At 41.0% G+C, this 22,765-nt stretch overlaps 4 protein-coding genes across 4 annotated transcripts in view; 2 read left to right on the top strand and 2 right to left on the bottom strand.

Moving 5' to 3' along the window:
• SARC_05666 (hypothetical protein) overlaps window positions 1-1,487 on the top strand; it is a 3,279-nt gene extending 1,792 nt beyond the window's left edge. Inside the window, exon 2 of the mRNA XM_014300476.1 lies at window positions 315-1,487. Coding sequence (XP_014155951.1) covers window positions 315-1,444 — 1,130 coding nt within the window. The 3' untranslated portion in view covers window positions 1,445-1,487. The remainder of the gene's footprint in view (window positions 1-314) is intronic.
• Window positions 1,488-2,567: 1,080 nt separating this feature from the next.
• SARC_05665 (hypothetical protein) lies at window positions 2,568-7,852 on the top strand. Its single transcript, XM_014300475.1, has 11 exons — window positions 2,568-2,721; window positions 3,149-3,327; window positions 4,143-4,276; window positions 4,574-4,650; window positions 4,803-4,892; window positions 5,497-5,713; window positions 5,900-6,023; window positions 6,368-6,541; window positions 6,664-6,720; window positions 7,136-7,306; window positions 7,648-7,852. The coding sequence occupies exons 1-11, from the start codon at window positions 2,655-2,657 to the stop codon at window positions 7,720-7,722; spliced, it is 1,365 nt and encodes a 454-aa protein (XP_014155950.1). The 5' UTR covers window positions 2,568-2,654; the 3' UTR covers window positions 7,723-7,852.
• A 431-nt stretch (window positions 7,853-8,283) lies between these two features.
• On the bottom strand, window positions 8,284-9,376 carry SARC_05664 (hypothetical protein). The gene has a single exon (XM_014300474.1). The coding sequence runs from the start codon at window positions 9,305-9,307 to the stop codon at window positions 8,966-8,968; it is 342 nt and encodes a 113-aa protein (XP_014155949.1). The 5' UTR covers window positions 9,308-9,376; the 3' UTR covers window positions 8,284-8,965.
• Window positions 9,377-18,358: 8,982 nt separating this feature from the next.
• SARC_05663 (hypothetical protein) lies at window positions 18,359-21,684 on the bottom strand (the record flags this gene model as incomplete). Its single annotated transcript, XM_014300473.1, has 6 exons — window positions 18,359-18,388; window positions 18,924-19,130; window positions 19,928-19,998; window positions 20,486-20,654; window positions 20,963-21,072; window positions 21,534-21,684. 6 exons carry the CDS (start codon window positions 21,682-21,684, stop codon window positions 18,359-18,361), a joined length of 738 nt encoding a protein of 245 aa, XP_014155948.1.
• Between the last annotated feature and the right edge of the window lie 1,081 nt (window positions 21,685-22,765).

Raw genomic sequence — 22,765 nt, 5'->3', positions numbered from 1 at the left:
CATATATATATATATATATATTCATTTTTGTGAGTGAGTGAGCATATAAAGAGTGCCGCAGTGATATCTCGATAAAAGTAGCTTGCATATTTTAATTTTCAAGTCTGCATGATGTGTAGCCTTCCTTCTTAAATACGCGACTCTCAAATTCATCCATTTAGATACAGGGAATTTTTTTTGTATCATTATTTATATATCATTATGTACAACATGTATTTGCGCTCTTAAACAAGCATGTACATATGCTTTCACAATGTCCAACGATGCATTAATTTTTTACGATCGAATATGTTTCTTTCATCTATATTACACAGACGACATGCAATCGGATAGTTGCGTTCTCCTGTTTTGGGTCGATGAGCCTTCGGTTGTGATCGGCCGAAACCAAAACCCCTGGACCGAATGTGACGTCAGCGGAATGCACAGAGACCACGTCCACTTTGTGCGCCGAAAGAGCGGTGGGGGCACAGTATACCACGATAGTGGCAATCTGAATATATCACTCGTGACAGGACGTGACGCCTACACTAAACACAGGCTAACTCGAGTCATCGCCACAGCGCTCAACCGGGATTTTAAACTGGGCGTGTATGTGAACGACCGCAATGACCTGGCCATTAATGGCAAGAAGGTGTCCGGCTCCGCGTATAAATTGGGCGGGAGATGCGCCTATCACCATTGCACCCTTCTCACCACCACAGACATCAAGAGTGTGGGCAAGTACTTGCATTCTGATAGAGAAGGCATCGTAGATAGTAGAGGGGTGTCGAGTGTGCGATCACCTGTGTCGGCGTTGTGTGACCATATGCCTGGAGATGGGAGTCTGACCATCGACGCTGTCATAGACAGTATAACTCGCGAATTGGGCCAACACGTGCTCGAGGGTGGCCTCAGTGGGAATGAGGTAAATAGCTATAACTCTGAGGGAGAACGCGGTAATGTAAACTCAAATGATGTTGGAAGTACGACAGTACACCAATCTGTTTCAAGTACTACTCACCAGCCCGAAGAAATAAATCCTGAGACGGACATGGCTGTAGGTGAGTGGTGCAAGCAGTATCGTGATACGCTGGTTGGCTGGGACTGGCAGTATGGCCAAACACCACAATTCACTCAACAAGTACGCCGCGTATTTCCATGGGGAACTGCTGCGCTGACACTGTCTTGTAAACGAGGTGTCGTAGAGAGTGTCACCACAGAGTTCGGCGAACTTCAGGATAGTAGCACACTGTCCGCTACGGTTGGGAATGTCAAAGCAAAGCATGAGGCTATATCTCAGGAGATACGAAACGTGTGTGTGAATACCAGGTATGCCGTACAAAGCGATATGCTTGTGGCCAGACGTTCCTGGCTGGCATCCGCGGGTGCAACAGACCTCAGTCAAACAGAGCAGACACGTGTGGCGGATCTACTGGATTGTTTAGTAGACATCTACACGATTTAGCGTATCTTCCACAAGATTTAGGTAAAACTATGACACAGTACTGATTCCTTGCTTCGTTGTCCTGAGGGCTGTAGTCTAGTATTGTAGTATAAGAAGAAGTGTATTCCATATATATTTTCAGCAAAAATGGGAAAATCTCGTGTCGATTTGTTAGTCGTTACTTACAACATTGCTAGTGTATGGGCAACAAAGAATTATCCCCTATAGACTGACTTTCAGATTTGATATATATAGCATTCGACGAGTTGTTAAAAATCCAATATTGTCTTTGCCGCATTCAAGGATAATCTCATAAGTTTCTGTTCACGTGAGCGATCTTCCCCATTTAAAGTGATGAATTGTGAGCGGCAGATATTATATTGAATGCACTAGCGAGGCTCGAGGATAAAATTTGAACTTGCACTCCATCGGGGTTGTTGGTACTACTTCTCGCTTATGCTTTATTACATGCTTTGCTGAACATTCAGGGCTGCATGGGTCGAAAGTTACATTTAGCGCAGTTACGAACATGCGCTTGTTATCGATCATAATGTGATAGATGTATATATTTATAAAGCTCGAGAGCACGGGAATTCCGCTTGCTCAAATCTCAGGCGTGGCCGCCTGTTCCAAGTCACAGCTTGTGGTTGTATATCCACAAGTTCATCTGTCACGAGTATCTCAAAAGCACGCTAGCCCTGGAGGTGTTGCCGACTGTGCAATTTTAGGTAGCGGCGTTTTAAACTTGTTGATAAATACACCAATTGCTCGTGTTGTATTTTGGATTTGGGAAAGACAGAAGACACGCTCGCCCCTGTGTGGCTGACAGTCACAGCGTCACACCCGGTCACCAATATAAAAATATGCGTTGAAACTTGAAAAGTTCATTTCGCGTTCAAACGTTTTGTACTCGATTGGGTTTTTGGGGTTTTTTTAAGTCGAACCTTCGTGCCGTTCTATGTAATTACACCGTCGGGATTTACTGGGCCATGGACTCATGTGGGGAACTGGAGTTTTCGAGTGGAAAGTGAATCCTTTTCAACAATAAACGTTATGTAGAAGGCCGACGGTAGATTGGCAGGTCCACAGCTTCCCGATATCAGATTCGTATTTATATACTTCTTGAATATAACATATAGATACTACACACACCAAGCACCTGCGCTATCTATATACACCTAACGCAGAACAGACACCCGTTTGTCACTCCGTTACACAACAATCAATTAGAATGGCTGCCTCTGCAACCCAAGCTGTGCGTGATCTCGATGCCGCTGTTGAAACACAAGCTCAAGCCGGTAAACTGCACCGTTGCTTCACCTGTACACCTGACACTTTTGTTCATCGCGCTCCAATAGCATAAAAAGAAGTCCTTGTGTTATGGTGCAAAGTCGAGTATATTCTGTGTGTTGCTCCACATGCAGGTGTTCAGTATGAGTTGTGTGTCGACATACAAGGTATGTATTTGATGTGTGTCGAGATGGGAGGCAAGCACAGCGACACTCCAGTGAATATATGTTGCAAACACTTTCCATGCGCCTGTACTGATTTCTTGATATACGCATCAAGGATTAACCCGTTGAACTGCGAAGTAATTTCTACGTCGCTTGAATCTACTGCAGGTTGTTTTCTTTTTTTCAATCGACCACCCGGCAGACAAGTACATATTCAGTGTTGCAGCGTAGCTGATCTGGTGTGTTGTTTGTGTGAATTTTTTATTATTAGTGCGCAAACTCAAAGAGAACGGAGCAAGCAAAGATGAAATAACTGCGGCTGTAGACGAACTCAAGAAACGGAAGGCAGATCTCGCAGCCCACAAGTCAGAAAAGGCTGAGGAAGATAAAGGCAGCCAGAAAATAACGCCTTGGGATGTGCAAGGTGCTGTGGTTGACGGAGTACAACAGGTATGTGTGTGATAATTAGTGCGGATTATATTTGAAGAATGTGCCTGAACTGTTTAAGCCATTCAATGTTATTAGTTGTAGAGTATATTTTTTTATCTGCGCGGAGTTATGATTGCGTGTGTATTTATTAACTCAATAATACGCATCAGCTCAGTCCGATACACACACGCACACACACACGCACATATATATATATATATTATGTATGTATGTATGTATGTATGTACTGTATGTATGTATGTATGTCTGTATGTATGTACGTATGTATATATATATATATATATATATATATATATATATATATATATATAAGAATATATTATAGTCTATTATATATATATATATATATATATATATATATATATAGATATACATATATATATATATATATATATATATATATGTGTGTGTGTGTGTGTGTGTTTGTATATATATACCGTACATGTATAAATATGTATAAATTTATGTATATGCATTGTAGGTGTATATCTATATACCAGTTTACATATGTGCATAGATAGATATATATCTACTTTACTAATACACATTTTTGAATTTAATTACAACTGCGGACTATATTTCAATAAGCTCGTTACGTATCCATATACATACATATGTGTGTAAGTTTTCTCATCCACTCAAAATTGGATGTAAGGGTTGTAAGTTTGCCAAATCGTACGGGTTATATATCTATTTGTGCTTGCTTATACACATTCACGTGTGAATATCAAGTAAGCGGCCTCACATCGGTATCGCATGAAGTGTCTATGTACCGGGCAAGTAAGCTCATGTATACACCTTACATCATACTACAGGGCGTCGATTACAACAAACTCATTGACACGTTCGGCTGCAGTCCTCTGCCCCAGTCGCTCATCGAACGGTTCGAGCAGTTGACTGGACGCAAGGCACACATGATGCTTCGACGCGGAATGTTCTACGCCCATCGGTGAGTAGTCTTTGAGAACACGGGTGCACGCACACTTGTAGGATCATTTACGCAGATATATGATCTTACCCTAGACCTGACGTGTGTATAAATGACTCGATCACGCTTAGATGGAATTGGCTGCCGTATACAATGGAAAGGAGGGGGAGGAGGAGGGGACAGAGTTGTGAGGGCGTGGTAGCTATATTCATTTCCTGTTAAAATTCATAGGCCGAGAGTCGGTTGGACAGTGTTCGACAACTCCATCGCCTTTGTTGACATTCTAACCGTATTGTTGCTTCTTTCGCATACAACCAGTGAGTTCGACAAGATTCTAGACCTCTACGAGAAGAAAAAGCCTTTCTACCTGTATACCGGTCGTGGCCCGAGCTCGGGTATGGATGATATCTCTTGGCCGCAATAGCAGGGTGCACTGTTGCTGCAGCTATATGATCCTATAACCTGTCGCTTCATGCATCATAGGAGAATCTAGCGTTAGACACTCTGCATGCGTACTTCCTGACACCCTCAATGTCTCATTGTACAGATGCACTCCACATGGGTCATATGGTGCCGTTCATCTTCTGCCAGTACCTGCAAGAGGTGTTCGATGTGCCTATTGTAATCCAGATGACTGGTATGTGAGCGTTCCCTTCCGTATGGTTACGAGCCCGCGGGAGTGACAGCTAATAGGAAGCGTATAGATGCGCTGTAGATGGACATAGGTACCGTTGGTATTGTCTGGATTGATCAGAACTCGGGGTTGTCGCACGCTACCGCTGTCAATGTGTTTGTGAGCACGTGCTGCAGTCGTGCCAGGCCAATGGTTTATAGTGCTTTGTGGTGTGTGCAGACTGTTGGTGTGCCGTGACTGTGTTTGTGCTACCCAGTGCCATCCTTTTGTATTGGTATTGTTTGTGCTGTGCTGCGTTCCTTCTAACAGGCAGGTCCCAATTGATAAGCTTCCCACACGGCTGAACGCTATCTGTGGGTGCATGATTACTTGACCTTGACTGTGGACCGGTCCTGGTGACTCCTATATGCGGATACACCCCTTATTCGATTGCAAGTCGGGCAAATGTTTTACTCGCTGTGGACTGACATCTATATGGGGTGCTATGGTCAACTACACTATCCCACGCCGGAACATGATACGATAATATAGTACACCGCACTTCAGCAAATACATTAACAAGGAAGTATGTGCTCTCATACCCTACCGGGTTCCTCGGTTCTTGCAGATGACGAGAAGTTCTTGTTCAAGGACCAGAGTCTGGTTGACTCCAAGCGCTTCATGCGTGAGAATGTCAAGGATATCATCTCCGTTGGCTTCAACCCCGACAAAACGTTCATCTTCTCGAATATGGAATACATTCAATATCTTTACCCTAACATTCTCGAGGTCAACAAGAAGATCAACATCAATCAGTTAAACAACACTTTCGGCTTCGATGACACGTATGTACGATCGTGGAGATTGAATGTTATAACGCTCGACTTGCACACACTGATGTTATGTGTTGTTTAGTCGGACATGTATATTGTACACCAATTGCAGCAGTACCAGATCAGCATGTGGGTTGCAAATGTGCGCGTGCTCGCTCGTTTAAAAGATTCAACTCAATAATTATCACATCTCTACAGAACAATTGTCGGCAAAGTAGCCTTCCCGCCCGTGCAGATGGTGCCGTGCTTCAGCAACACCTTCCCTCACATCTTTGGGACTAAGAAGGACATTCCCTGCTTAATCCCGGCCGCGATCGATCAGGTCAGTGGGTGTATGTGGTTCAGTGACTGCGCACGCCCGCACCTACCAAGCATACCCTATACGTAAGAAGCGAGTTGTTGGTTGGCCTAGAACATTGTCTTAGTATTGCGTATGGTGACGTTTCGCGCCCATGTGCCCGTTTGAGATCATGAATTCGTCTCCATTTCATCGAACCGTCTTGCTTGTAAGATGTTAGCTGGCGAAGAGGGGAGATTCTATAGTAGAATCTGACAGCCTGTTTCGTTAGGCACAAAGCCCACTACATCGCAAGCAATCTATGAAATCTATTCCCATCAGACCTCATTGTCATTGATATCGGTTGCCATGGTTACGTTATCACGCAGGATCCCTACTTCAGACTCACCAGGAACATTGCGGGCGGGTTAAAGTACAAGAAGTGCTGCACCATATACTCCAAGTTCTTCCCGGCACTCCAAGGCGCTGGATCGAAGATGAGTGCGAGTGTGGACACGTCCGCTATTTTCACTTGTGACACGCCTAAGCAGATCGCCAAGAAGGTACTGCCCGGACCATGTGGACGTACTATGTCAGATATTAGAGCTGTGTTATAATTATGTGAGAACATGCATGTGTATTGGGCTTGCAGTCACTGATTTCAACCCTCTTTCCATGCTTACAGGTGAAGAAATATGCGTTCAGTGGAGGTCGAGAGACCCTTGAGGAACATCGTGAGAAGGTGTGTGCCCTATCTGTGCAACAGTGTCAACTTTGGTTATCATATTTACCGATACATACGCGTAACCTTCGTCCAGATGGGCAGTCTTCGTGCGGTTTGCCCGTAGATCCAAGGTGTGGGTGTATTCCTACCACGCGATCGCTTATAACGATGCATGTGCACAGGTCTGACGGGTGGTATTCTGTAGACAGCTTTTACAAATCACTACGGCGATATGTATCATGGTTCATGCAAATAATCATCGGCAGTCTTTGCACGTGTCAGATATGATGCGAAAAGCGAGCTTGTTTGCGACTGACCTGCAAACTATCGAAAACCCCAACTGACCAATCGTATGCCCCCACCATTCAGAAGTTGCCACTTTCTTGGCTTCTCTCATTAACCATATAAAACCATAAAAAAAATTCACACTCAGGGTGGGGATTGTGAGGTGGATGTAGCATACCAGTACTTGACCTTCTTCCTCGATGACGATGTGGAGCTGAGGACCATCCATGACAGGTACTCCTCCGGGGAAATGCTTACGAGCGAGGTCAAGGATAAGCTCATTGAAGTGCTAGTGGAGTTCACCCAGAAACTACAGGCGGTAAGTGGTGTGGCTGTGTATGACTGTGCCCTGCAGCTACAGACCGTGTGTAGTTTTATGCACGTGCAACCGGAAGCTACAGACTGGAAGTGTTGTAGATGTGTGAGTGTGCTCGGACGATGCAGGCTGTATGTGGTATAATCGTATTTGTAGAGGTCACGGGTAACAACTCGTCCGCCTCCACCCACAGCGAGATTGCATACACACTCGGTGTATTCATTGGTACACACCCAAGTACACACACTTCTCTTTGTGCACGCATACCTCCTTCTCGCATACTTCTTTCCCATTGCGTGCACAAACTATCTCATATGCAAAGCCCTCCGTTTGTTACTGTACAGCGCCGTGCCACTGTGACAGATGCGGAAATCGACCTGTTCTGCTCTGTGCGTCCTATCAGTTACGAGCGCAAGTAACTGACAAAAATGGTGATAATTTAGATTAAGGGTGCAATAAAGTAGTAGAAACCTGCGTGATTCTGTAGTGTGCTAGCTGAATCGCAAGCGTTGCCTTGCAGTGTGCTTGGCTGCAAAGTATGTAAGCGTTTAAGTAGCCGCGCTCTTCATATGCATGTCTTACATAGTTCGGGCTACTGTATAATCGTAGTCTATCGCACTTGCGGAGTGTTTAATCGCAAGTGCGGTATTAGCGTAAGTTCACTGAGTGACCTGAACTCTCGAGGTTTTTCACGAACTTTAATCTGCTGAGGCACGCACATCCCTGTCGGTTTGACGCATATTTTCCCCTTGTACCTATTGGTTACATGTTGCGTGAAACTGGCGACCGTCACGGATCTTAATTGGCTTCTGTTCGGTGCAATTGGACCTAAGATTTGTACTACAAGTATGATAGATCTTGACACTGACATATTGACTATATTAATGAATATGTGAATACTCGAAACCGGCCTGTTCACCTGGCTTGGTAGGAGGGTGTGGTTCTGTCACATTGTGTATTCTATTCAAATCCGACAAAAATATTTTAGACCAATTTTTTAATTATAGCTATTCGCGCAACTATTTCTCATTCGTATGGATAAGCACAGCCTATTTGGCTCTCGCAAACAGACCATCCTTAATTGATATTTCGCACCACACGCTGCCACACAACATTGCTGTACGACATGGAAACGACGATTCGTGGTATGCACTGAAAAATCGATTTTTTCCATCAACTGTGAACAGCATGCGGGTGTTTGTAGAGCATCTCGCCACAATATTCATGGATATATACACTAATTCTAAATTTTATTTCGTTATATGTACGTATACACTAAGTCTAAGATTTGTTTGGTATAAAGGAATGTACTAAATCTGAACATTCGGTACGCACCACTGATCGACGACTTAATAGTCATGATTCTTGAAGCGATAGTTAAAGACACAATCATGTCATCTGACGACGTTTAACGTGTGTATCGCGCCTTTAAAGTTTAACAATTGGCGTCAAGATGTCCAATTCCCGAGAATACAGCCGAGCAATGTTATTCTGCTAGCTTCGGACAAGCGAAACAGATGCTGAGAGTATCTCCTCCGGTCTGGGCCTTTTTTTGGCCACTCGCAACCAAATGTGCTTTTCTGGTGTACGTAAACTTGATCTTAGACGGACTGTCTCACCACCTCGTAAATTGTAGTGCAAGCGCGTAAACTAGCGCACAATTCAAGAGCTCTTATCACCGTCCTGCACATCTTTCACGATCGCATCCAAGTGAGTCTGACTATCCACCTGACCTTCTTCATCAGTGAACTCACTCTTTGCCACCACAGCAGCAACCTGCTCTGTATCCACACATTCCCATGCGCCGTATGGCTCGTCTCCGATTTGCATACATTCACAGACAAGCGTCCCTGCATCATCAGTATGCAACGTTCCTAGACCGAAGACTTCGTTCCCATTGTCCCATCTGCATCCGGCCTCGGCCTGGCGTTCTTGCCTGGAAGTGGGCGATGCGTTGATATGTATCGCACAAATAGCGGCTATAAGAGTTAATACGTTTTTCATGATAGTTTAAAATGAAATTTTGTTCTTTTTATATTTACAATATGAACGAGATGTTGTGTTTATCACACGAGTACAAAAGTGTTTAAAATTGCTGCCAGTACTGTCGTATATGTATGTATCATACAGTACAATTGTTTTTGGAAAAATTAGAAAGACTTTGGAAAGAAAAGAAAAAATGTTACTGAGGACGATATTATTTTGAAAAATAGTACTATATAGAAGAAAAATAGAAAAGAAGTGATATTTGATGTTTACTCCTTGGCAATCCCATTGTCGTCGATTGGTTAAAAGATAAGTGGTGCATGCTATCTCTGAAAACTTTATCATTGCACTAAAATTTAAAAAAACCATTATGGCCCAGGTCCAGTCAGCCACTCAGGTGCTAAAATTGAGTGAAGATTGTTACTCGCCAGTCGCCAATGGTGACTGGTCCCGGTGGTCAGTCATCAGTGGTCACTTTTGACCTTTGGTCTAAACTCAGTGGGTGGCGTCAAAAGCCTTTTGTACTTTTTCAGTCAGCCTGTTTGCAATCCTGAAGACCTGAATCAAAACTTATAGGCCATACATACTATTTATGTAATAAATTTTAAATTTGTCCTGACAATACATACTGATATCAAAAATCGAGACTAAAAAGCTTTTATAGAATAGGTGCATAAATTTGGTCACAATATATAGGTCAAATTATACCACTATACATTGCAACGCTAAAGAATATTCCGTTAAACATTTTACTATAAGTTCAACTTTTAAAATTCAACGAGTCCTGAGTCCCTGACTCCTGAGACTCCTGACTTCCAGTCACCCTGAGCCCGGAGGCCTCAGCCCTCAGACCTGAGACTTGAAGTTGAGACTTGAGAGGCTGAGATAAAAAATATTAAAAAATGCCGTGAGCCCGGAGGCCTCAGCCCTCAGACCTGAGACTTGAAGTTGAGACTTGAGAGGCTGAGATAAAAAATATTAAAAAATGCCGTGACAAACCATTTATATTGTTATCAAAAGAACAAAAAAAACTTGTTTTAAAACTTACAGCGAATTTAAGTCCAAGAAGAAGAAGAGGAGTGGCTTTTTTCAAGTACGTTTGTTTTTAAAAAACAACATTTTTATATATAAAATATTATCATTTGGTTTTGTTCTTTTTTCTTTTTCCCGAAAATGCATAAATATTTACGATTCAGTTACATATTGGTGTTTTATTTATTTTTAATTTATTATTCTGTTGTCCTATTTTAAATTTTCATAGCCTTCTGAAAATTAAACAGGATTTTGAGCATAGCCCTTTAAAAAAAAGAAAATTAGACAGAAGGTTATGTTTTTTTTTAAAACAAAAACATTATGTACTGTGTGTATTTAAGAAAAATATACATAGTGCTATCAGGTCTCTTTGTATTTATATTGCAATCTAGGAATCAGAGGATTAGGAGCCTGAGCCCTGCGGCCCTGAAGCCTGAGTCGATATTCTGTTTTTTTTTCTTTCTTTTTTATAAACAGCATACGATATGACGTGATGCACAACATAAATAATATTTTGAAATACCTGATGGGCCGTAGCCCGTAGACGGTATGTATTTAAAACTATTTTGAAAAATTAGAATTACTTTTGTATATTTCTTTGCGAGTCTGTTTTTTTTAACTTTAAAAATATAAAAAAGGAGGCTCCGAGGCCAGGTACGGAGAAACTCGAGAATGCGACTCGAAAAATGAATATGTATTTACACCTAAAAAACTTAAAAAATTACATATTCCTAAAAAAAGTCACGAGTGATGAGGGTGACTGTGCAATTGTAAGTGACATCACATCAGATGGATATGAATATTTAGGGCGTGTACCAAATCGGATCTTTTATTTTGAGACAACAAAATAAAATAAGTATGAATGAAGAACTTCTGTACAAATACTTTGAAAATAGGGTTTGATGGGTTTACGACTTTACGCCTTGGTTCTCTAAAGTAGGGCTTTGAAAAAAAACAACTGACGACAAGTACGTGATACGTCCGTCCGTCCAGTATTTTTTTGTACTTTGTCCAGAAATCTGAATGGTCGTCCAGACCACAGACACGAAATTTAAACTTTCTGTCCACTTAACATCCCTGAATGCAGTCGCACCGCCCGCACGGGTGCACGTCTCGGTCGAAGAATGACTATGAGCTGAAGACTGTAAAAATATCGCGCGTGATAGAGTATAGACCTGGTTACCTGGTGGTATAGACAGACTAAGGCCTAAGGGGTAAGCACTGAGAGTCTGAGCTGTCTGAGACTCTGAGCTTCAGTGAGGTCTCTCGCTCACTCTCTACTCTAGAGTAGTAGTTCTCTCGACTGAAATACAGATCCGAACTAATGTTTTGACAAAGTACCTCCCGATACCTTACCCCTTGAGTCTTTAAATACTGACAGGCCATTGGCTGAGAGAGTTTTTCTAGCTTTGTATTTTTCTTCCAGCGTAGTGCATAGACTACTTATTGATTGGTTGAAAAATAAAATAATAAGGTATATCATTTATTCATTGGACGTATAATTTTTATGTAAGTACGAAAAAACGAAACTATTGTCTGTCAACCAATGATATACTGGAATCCGGTTCAACGAAAGTCTGGACCGGTCCACGTAACAAGCCATTATGCTGTAGTTTAGGACTGTGCTTGCACCTCAGTCGATATCATGCTGTAAGGCCAACTTTATAGTAAAAGTAGCGTCCGTTGGTAGATGACTTGCAACCGCCGGTCAACAAACAAAAACACTCCGGTGTGCACTTAGAAAAGTACGGCAAGAATACTGCTACCGGTGTATTTAACAACTTTATAGTAATTTACATAGTACACAGTTGTTTACATAGTTAGCACAAGAGTTGTTTATTGTGCATTTTTGTTATGATAGTCAGTATGCCTGACAGTATATCTAGTAGCCTCGACGGAACGCCGCCATCTCCTCGAGTGCTGAATCGTACAAATGAGAGAATACAACTCACGCGCGAACAACTTTCACATTCAAATGCATTGCATTCACGTTCAAAATCAAGGCATTCACAATCACTTTCAAATGCACGTCACTCACAACGATCACACGTAGATAACTGGCGTTCAAACATACATACAGACGAGGCGAGAGACAATAGTTCTGATCATATAAAAGACGCTGTACATTTAGCATGTTACCAGAGAGATCAAGAAAGACAAAGATGAATCCAATACGAGGGTCGAAACAGAAAAACAAATGCCTAAATTGTCGAACACTAGTGCCAGGGGTCAAATAGATTAGGAAGCGATTGTTTGCGGGAGGTATTAGAAAAACGATTTTACAAGAGACAATCATTGTAAAAGTGGAAATACAAATACCGATTGTCAGAGCGGTAATAACAATACTAGTTTCACCAGTCAAGTAGGTGATAACAAAATGCTATTCACACAACAGGAAGGTGTAAACAATAAAGTAGTAACACAGCAAGTAGGTGATAACAATGTAGACATTATACAACAAATTGGTAGGGATAGGGTTTAAAGAGAAACAGCACTAGAATCCATGGGTATGAACTATTGTGTTACTCACAGATCCCTTGTCTAATAGCCGGGCCTCCACATTAGACGCTATGTTATAAATGTACACTTAAGCAGTACGTAAAATATAAACGTATTCTTAATAGTACAAGGAGCTTAAGTTTCCTGAATGGTTTTTAACGGTTTTATTTATTAATACCTTTTCCACTTTACATATCAGATATTTGGACAAGGTCATTCAAAGGCCCCAGTAAAATACCAAATTAACGATACCTATTTTATCTTCCGATCAGCCAACCAGATGTGCCAGTCTGATGAAGGCTAAGTTGGTAATTCTTGGTAAGTGGCAAGTTAATTGGTTAATGCACTAAACTTTCCATTTTTGAAATAAATAATGTTATCCCTCTGGACATCAAGAATGTTTTCTAAAGATAGGATTTTATGAGTCTCTCGGATTCGCCCCGACGAAACATACCATAGTTTCTAATAAAACGACAACGAAACACTAAGTACAATCCCTTTGGCGAAAACAGTTCTGAGAGGATTATATATAGGCAATGTCTCAGCCTCACAATCCCTCAGAGTATTGCTGTTTTCGCGAGGCATACCTAACTTTACCAAAAGACTCATTTCGTTTATTTACTTTAAATTTCACGATACTTGGACTTCACCTACGCGTTTAATTACTTTAAGGCATTAATATCGCCTTGATAGACCGAAACTTACAAATTTTAAATATAGCAAAGGTATTGATTACTTAGACTACTTAAAATTTGAAGGTAGATAACTACCACAAAAATTATCTTGTCCAAGCTAGTCCTTAAGAGACCAGCTAGCAGTCATAAGTTAATATTATGACCAAGAAAGACAATATTTCTTCTAAGAAGCTTAGAGCTGAAAGGGAGAAGATAGAGAGAGAATCCACTAGCGCTGCCGCAGCTACTGCTACCGCAAAAGCAATCGCCGCCGCTGCCGATGCGTTTAACCGCGTCGTAGCCGAAGCACTTGTCTCCGACATAATAGTCAACAAGAGAATGCTTCCGATAAGGATGTAGCCACTTCGATTAAGGGAGCTACTCCTACAGATAGAGCCCGAGGGCTAACTATTGCCTCAACTTAAAAGCTTGCATTTACGAGGCCAAGAAGTGAGACAAGGGACACGTCTCAAGACTCCCCAACCAATTCTTCTGACGAAAATTATAGGGGACAAAGACGAATCTCAAAGGGTTTGAATTTAATCGATTTGATCGCACAGCATTACACCAGCCCGCAGAGGGTTTCCACTCAGATGAGGTGACCGAACTTAATAAATCGGTCGACGATTACATCGTTAAAATTGAAATCGTCAATGGTGCGTACCGTGCTGATGATGTATCATATTTTTCTAATATGATCGCGTTCAAGCAAAAGTACATCGATCAGCTACTTCAGGGCCAACGTGAGCAAGACCACAGGGATAATCAGCGGTACATGTAATAGCCGGACCTCCACATTAGATTTTATGTTATAAACGTACTCTTAAGCAGTACGTAAAATATAAACGCAATCTTAATTAAGCTTCCTAAATGGGTTTAAATAGTATTATTAATTAATACCTTTTCCATTTTACATGTCAGATATTTGGACGAGGCCATTAAAAGGCCTCAGTAAAATACCAAACATAAGAGTTGGTCTAGTTCTATTAATAGAACTATAAAATTTCCAACTATTTATATCTGAATACTTCGGTAGCGAGATGGCTCAACCGAATATAGGTTTCTAGGGACTATTAACGTTACCTAGGGACTATTAACGTTACCTAGTTGATCTTCCGATCAGCCAACCAGATGTGCCAGTCTGATGAAGGCTAAGTCGGTAATTCTTGATAAGTGGCAAGTTAATTGGTTAATGCACAAACTATGTACATCAAGAAATTTTTTTCTTTTTTCTAAAGATAGGATTTTATGAGTCTCTCGGATTCGCCCCAACGAAACATACCATAGTTTCTAATAGAGCGACAACGAAACACTAAATAAAATCCCTTAGTCTCATTTCGTTTATTTACTTTGATATTTTCACGATACTTACGAGTTTACCTACGCGTATACTTACTCTAAGGCGTTAATATCGCCTTAATAGACCGAATCTTACATACAAGGGACAGATCAGTCGACTTAAGTCGGGCTGGGATGCCAACAGTAAGAAGGTCGAGTTTATAAGCAACCATGACCTCGACACGCTAACCCGTACGCTTAATGCGTTTACGGTCATGCTGAAGACGAATGATATCGCTCCCCAGCAATGGATTTCCGCTTTAATGCAGTCGTTTGACCCTACAGGAACAAATTACTTGATCCTGCAGCGACACCAGCATGAGCTAGACACTTGTCGTGACTGGCCAGCTGTGTGTTGGTTGATTACGTCCTTATTAAGCAAGGACATGCGAAATCCAAGACTGAGTTCAATCTTAACTGAACCAGTTGAAAATACTCCTATTCAGTGTAATATTCTAAAACTTGATGCTGATCTTAAACGTCCAGATATAACAAAGGACAAGGCGCAGCGATGGTACGAGTTTCTGGTTATGCATGTGTTCTGTATAAACATAGGGAACAACGACCGTGAAAGTCCGTACACCGAATTGCGACGTAAATACGCTACTGAGGCTCGAGACAAGGGACACGAAACAAAGTTTCATATATCCCGACATACGTGGAAACAGTTTTATTATACTGCATCCACTCGTTTTCCCACACACCGAGTAACCTCGAAAGGGAATCACGGCAGACGTCAGATGATAAACCTAATCAGACGCGTCCTAACCAGACACGTGCTCGCGACTCCACTCAATCCACGCCACCCAATAAACGGGCACGCACAGAGGCGAAGGCACCTGTACACGTTTTCATACTAAGTGTGACAAGTGTGAGAAGACCAATGAACCACATCGTAAATACTTTAGTTTTACGCGGAAAGGTAAACAATACAAGTTCAAATGTGCACCTTTGGGGTTGCACTCTTTACCAGCATTCTTCCAACAGGTAATAGAGGGAATGTTTGCAGAAATGCCTAACGATAGTCATCTTTTCTAAGACTAAGGGCGAACATGCCGCATTAGTCAGGCGAGTCCTACAGAGACTCAACGAGCAAAACTTCAAGATTAACAAGAAGAAATGTCACTTCGCCATGAGCGAAATACAGCTCTTAGGCTACCGTATATCCGGGGAATGTATTAAAATCGACCCCGGTAAGGTGGAACACCTGTTAGATAAGTGAACACCAACTACAGGAAGAGATGTGAACAGCATGTGTGGGTTTGTAAATTTCTTTTCAGATGGAGTACCACACTTGGCTGTATCTTAAACCTTTTGGACACTTAAGATGTCATAAAGGCAAACTAGGAGACTTGTGGACTAAAGAGTGTGATGACGCAATTAAAGCGCTCAAACATGCAGTCCAACAAGCCCCTGTTGTACAAGGACAGGTCAATGGCGTACCGTTTGAAATAGTTACGGACGCCTCCGACTTAGCCTTAGGAGGAGTATTATATCAGGTTATAGATAACAAACCTAGATATATACAATTCTTTAGTTGAGCGATGAATGCTTCACAGTTGAATTATCCAACTGTTAACAAGAGCTATTAGCCATAGTGGCAGCTCTAACACACTTCCGAGATTAATTATACGGAACGGCCTTTACGCTGATGTGTGATCAGAAATCTCTTCAATATATGAAAGAGATGAACCCCGACTCACAATACTTAGTCGCTGGCATGATACAATATCAAAGTTTTATTTTGATATAAAACATCTGCCAGGAATACATAACCATTTACCGGATATGTTATCGCGCTTCGTACCGGACTTTAATAAATCTGTACGTGAGTTACTAGCCACTGACTGGAAATGTAATTACAGGTGGTTTGAACTGGTTCAAAATACATTTGTGCCAGGGTTTAGGAAAGTAGATTCTTTGCTATATCAGGGTACCCGAGCCGTCCAGAAGACGCCCTGGAGGCATACTATAATATGTCGTATAGGTCCCATTGGAACAACCGAATGGACCCCTGCTGAGACCTTCCTTAACAAGGTCAAAGAATCAGAGATTCCACTCTCCACTATTTTGAACGTTATGCAGTGCAAAGGCAACACAGCACTTGAAGTCTGTGCACAAGAAATACGATCTACTATTGACACTACAATTAAGAAGCGTCAGTCTCTAGCTAGGACTCTGTTTAATAACATAAAGTCCAAGCCCGAAGTCTTTCAAAACCTATTTTTAAATGGATTAACGAAAGATAATCTTGAAGCATATACACATATAATGCGACTATTAAATAAGTCAGGTGTATCAAACGCACACGAGCGCACTTATGACACTCATGCAAAAGAAGGACAGGAGTCTGGAAACACTACAGACTTAGAGACCACGCAACCCTAACTTTATTCTGGAGGAGCAGAATGAAGAAAACATTCTTGCTTGGCTGACGCAAAACCATAAGCTGAAGCACCCGAATGTAGTAGACGCACTTAAAGATGCTAAGCGAAATGGGGTTGACCTGCCTACGTCCGAGCACACAGGCGACCGCTACGTATGCCGCTACTTTGATGTGGCGTCACGGTTTAAGGATAAGAATACTGAATCAGATATTCTCTTCGGAACAGCCTCCCAATGGATAACTAAATTCAAGAAAATTGGTTGAATATTTTGTTTTGAAATGAATACATTCACCACTCAGATCGACTGTTATATTTATAGAGCCAGTAAAAACCTCTGTGTCCCTACAATATTCAGCTACTTTTCAGCCCGGATGCTAGACTTCCTACCCCCGCTAAGCACGGGTAGACAGTCAAAACATCTGGAAACGACAATACTGAGCCCCTACTACTTTGTAATAGTAGCTCTATAGTATACAAAGGGCGTAGGCCCCAGAGTAAGGCCACTGGCCCAAAGAAAATGTATTTCTTGTGTGAGTAAAAAGTAAAAAACACTAAAATAAATACACTGTTGAGACTCGAGTGTTGAGTGTTGACTATTGAGTCATGACTCATGAGTCATGAGTGGTGGCTGTACATTGGTTTTTTTTTATACATATAATATATAAAACACCGCTGACGTCGGTGGGGAGCTAAAAGCATTAAAAAGAGGGAGAAATGTTATTTTATATTTTTTTGGGGGGTTTTCGTCTTTCGTACCCTTATTTGCTTTGCAAAAGCGCGCTCCATGGTTAAACTGCAACTTCAATTTTGGTTCACGTTTGGGTCCAGATTTCCAATTTCTTTTTGGCTTTTGTTCGGGGGGGGGGGGTTCGACTGAGCCCCCAATAACCATATCTCTTCTACTGCTGGTATCACCTAGTGTTTCTTGTATTGGGCCTTTCTATATTCATGTACAGGGTCTCAAATGGGCATAAAATGTTTTATTTAATTCCTTGACGTAATAGCTAAAGCTTTTAGTGATAAATATAGAGTATGTAGGCCGACTACATATTTAAATACAGATTCAACGTTTTACTTTCACATCATGAACAGAATCCATACACTTGGTCGAATTTTTAAATTTTAGTTTGAAAAAGAGCTCACTCACGGGCACACAGGGGTACGAATATCTGATCAGGAAATTTGAAACGTGGATTTTTGAAGCCATTTTGGCATTTTTATAAAATCTATGGCTCATTTTGTCATAAATGTCGCTATTGTTTTGTTTTAAAAAAACAAAAAGAGCTTTACGTCACAGCCGACTCATAGGTCTATCTTTTATTTTTTAATTCCGCTGTTTTTCACTTTTACTTTCGTTCTTTGACTTTGTCTATACGGCCTAGTGTTCCCTCAGCACATATCTTCCATTGTCGACTCACTTGGCCCAAGCTCCAAACGGGAATTTACTGACCACTTCTTCCTATCAATCTTTCCTGAACCACTACAGCGACTATGAGAGCCATACCCTATGTTCATACATTGTACCATACATACTTGCCATTTTTGAAATAAATATTATTATCCCTATATGTACATGAACCGAGTGATTATTTTTTGAATTTATGTTCTAAAAAACCAATTGGTGGCTAAAAATCGGATTCTGGAGAATTACTGCTATAGTACTTGATCAGATCACTGAACGACAGTCGAAAAACGAAAACATACCTTGCGCAGATCGATCACCGGGCAAATGTATTCGAGAATGCAATTGAGATTGGACATAATGTACGGTGTGTCGTATTCCTTGACGGTATTGTACATATCATTCGCCACGAAGGATCCTCCATAGGCACCGGCCCAACTGAACATACCAACACATCTCTCCCGCATCTCTGGGAGCTCTCGAAATGCCGTGAGTAGATCGGGGCACCCCTGCATAGACAGATAAAGAATATGATATAAGAATGATTTTCATTTTAGATTTTAATAGGATATGAAAATCATATACAGACTAATGACAACCACCCTCTCATATATTAATAGAAGACTAAAAAATTAACACGACTAAAAACTGAAAATAATTGTATATGAAAGAAAGTGACTGCTTGAAATTATAACGACATTTGTACCTTGCTATATCCAATTGTGATGAATTTTTCCGGCACCTCCATACGGTTGCGGGTTGGCAGTCTGAAGTCAAACCATCCCCCTGAGTAGAAACACGAACGAACAATCAATCAGTCTGATGGTTGCAACCAATTAAGGCGGATCATATGAAAGGTTGATAAAACCTCACAGGGAAATTGTAAACAGTTCGGGCTGCAAGGATTATGAACGACCCTAAAGTTGGTAAAGATGTGCAGAACTTACATCGCGGAGCTAGAGGTAGATTAGAATGTAACCGGACCAAAAAATAAAAACCTTCTATTAAAACAATCTCTCTTTGAGCTATCACTGCTACGAATTGATGTGTAAATTTGTTCATATAGAGACCAGCAGAAATTCATTAATGCATACATATATGGCAAAAGCTACGAATTGATGTGTAAATTTGTTCATATAGAGACCAGCAGAAATTCATTAATGCATACATATATGGCAAAAACATATGGTGCTAACAGCCTAACCAAGACCACGAATAAAATACTAGGCGAGCGCATGGCACAAGACTCGCCCAAAAGTGCAAGTAGATGTATACACACAAATCTACATGTATATACATATGATACCTTGAGGGCTCGCTTAATATCTGCTATATTCTGCTCACAGGCACGCATAGGATGCACATCCACACGTAGTCCTGTAAGTGGAAAAGACGATATAAAACAACATCAGTTAACGTGACAGTAAGCGGATTATATAACACAGTAAATCCGTCGAGTATGAAAAATAAGCCTACCTACCTTTAACTCCCAATCGGTCGAGCATAGGCTTCATCTGATCACGAAAGGCACGCACAGGCAAACATGCCATTCAGCAGGCCCGGAACAAACATCACTCCGTAGTCAATTTTCTCTATTCATAGTACACACAAAGAGAAATGTGATTAGATTTCTAATAGGCAGCGGAAATTTATGCCTTTCCTACAAGGAATTGATTCGACATTGATGAGAGATTCAACGCTACCAATAGTTCAAGCAAACAACATCTGAGCCGGCATCGTAGAAAACTGCTTCGGCGACGAGGATATTTTGATACAAAGTCCAGTAGCAATTTGTGCAAGCTCAATACGTGTGCACATGCAAACAACATACAATGCACAAAATTATATCTGCGCGAGTACCTACCTGGGAACATAGGTTCAGGCATAGGCACGATGTTCTCGGTTCCGTTCACTAATTGCCACTCGTTGAAGTTATCAACTTTGATGAAGCGATAGGTCACCTTCTCCTCTGGCAAACGTGTGTCAGACGAGAACCATCCATCAGAACTCGCCACTTCAACAGCTTTTTTGTCCTGTATAGCGATATATTTGATTCGTAGGAGAATGATATGGTTGAAAATTCCATAAATGAGTTTATGTAGAAGTGTTTGCTAGCATTAGGTAGGTAGATGCAAAAAAAACATAAATAGCTTAACAATCTATACCCGAGTTATTTTACAAACAGTCACATCAGCAATAAAAACCCACGAAGTCATCACACACACACACACCTTAGCAGCCTCACGGATCAAGATGTTACGGAATCGCAAGGCAACCCAAGCTGCACAAATGTCTCCTCCATTAATTCGGGCTACTCCTTTAGCATCCGTCTCAGTGCCACGATCAATTCTTCGTAGTGTGCATGCCGTTGCAGGTACATGAGATCCCCAACAGTTGATGGCTCTCCATGTAGTGACTTCGACGCACGCCTAATAGTCTTGGTTTTCTTGACTGGTGAGGTTAAGTATTTTGTCATGATGAGTACATATGAATGTTTATCCAAGTATGATTGTTAGCATGACACAGCGGATGTGTGTAATTACAACAGATTGCAACGCAGTTTAGATTAAGGATCCTTCGGCACGTAGAATTAATGGAACATTGTTCAATTGTCAACACTCGCGTACATACGATGAAGATTTACATAGTTATATGCCTGTTACATATTCACAAATCGATACCAGTGTATGCACGTGCTACTAGTCTATATACATAGAAATAATATGAAATATATAGAATTATCACAAAGCGCATGTAATTTCACAATTTTAAACACGTGTTCGTATACTCAGCAGCAATCATAACTACGATCGCGTTTCAATATAACATCACAAACTCATTGTTCACCTGAATACAGTATAAGCTGATAAATTTACACAGTGCTGATTGTTAAATAAATCATACGCACTTACCCAAAGGCTCCGTGGGCTTAGTGTACTTGTTCTCTCCCTTTCTCCAAACATTGATTTTAAGAATCGCTGAAGTAGCTAGTGCCGCCGTCCTCGTAGTAACTGGGTGTAATTTATCAGGGATAATCTTATTGGCTATTTTAGGTTTGACCATCCAAAAGTACAGCTCCGCATACTAGGAAAGCAATTGTTAAGGGGAATACCACGGGCGAAACTACAAGTGCGATAGGCAAAGATGCCAGCACTATGTATGTGGACCGGTTGATTTTCATCGGCTCGGCAAGTGGTTAAACTTCCATTGTGTAGTTAGTTGTGTGTGTGTTAAACTTAATTTGTTATGTCTGATATATTCTATAGTTTATCCAGGCCTTTTTATTGTGAGGAGCTGAGGACTCAAGAGGACCAGCCATTGAGGCTCAAATTTCAACTTTTTTAACATGAAAAATGAATATTTAAATACCGTAATCCGTATAAACCGAATGTACTATGTATGCGCCGAAGGCCCTAAGGCCTCTAAGCCCTTAAAGGCGTAAATATTTGAAGTTACGATCATTTCCACCCAGGCGCGACTCGCGCCAGTGGTTGGAAACTTGGAAATAGTCTCTAAGGAGGCGGAGAGAGCAGTCAGCAGACTGGCTGATTTTATTGTGTATCCCGTTGTCCAATACCTTGCTACCGCAACAATTTATATCTCCATATTAGGAATAAAATATTTACTCTTCTCCGAATTCATCATTGATATATGATTCGTGAGACTGTCTTCTCACTTCTGACTCTTCAGTCTGCTCACGTTTCAAGTACTCTTGTTACATACAAAAAAGAAAATAAACAATATATATTTAGTTCGAATTTTGTGCATGAGCTAGGATATATTCTATAAAAATAATGAAAAATAAAGTTTTTTGTTCATAGCCTTTAGAAGGCTATGTCAGACTATGTTTTCTATTCATTTCTATACCGTCATACTGAAGTTCCATATTGGAGGATCAAAGACGATTCTTCCCGGCAGAGATAGTCTATGATTGAAAGAAAAGCGTGCACATTGCGAACTACTATGATCAGGCGATACCTGACCGTATCCACGAGGTCCAATATGATGACATATGAATATATGAGTATGAACATATGAGTATGTATATATGAGGATATATATATATATAAATATATAAATATGAGTGTATAAGTATACATATGTTTATATTTGAATTTATGTGTATATACATGCATGTATATAC

The sequence above is a fragment of the Sphaeroforma arctica genome (assembly GCF_001186125.1).
Source record: "Sphaeroforma arctica JP610 unplaced genomic scaffold supercont1.369, whole genome shotgun sequence".
NCBI lineage: Eukaryota > Ichthyosporea > Ichthyophonida > Sphaeroforma > Sphaeroforma arctica.
This window is presented reverse-complemented; position numbering and strand designations above follow the sequence as displayed.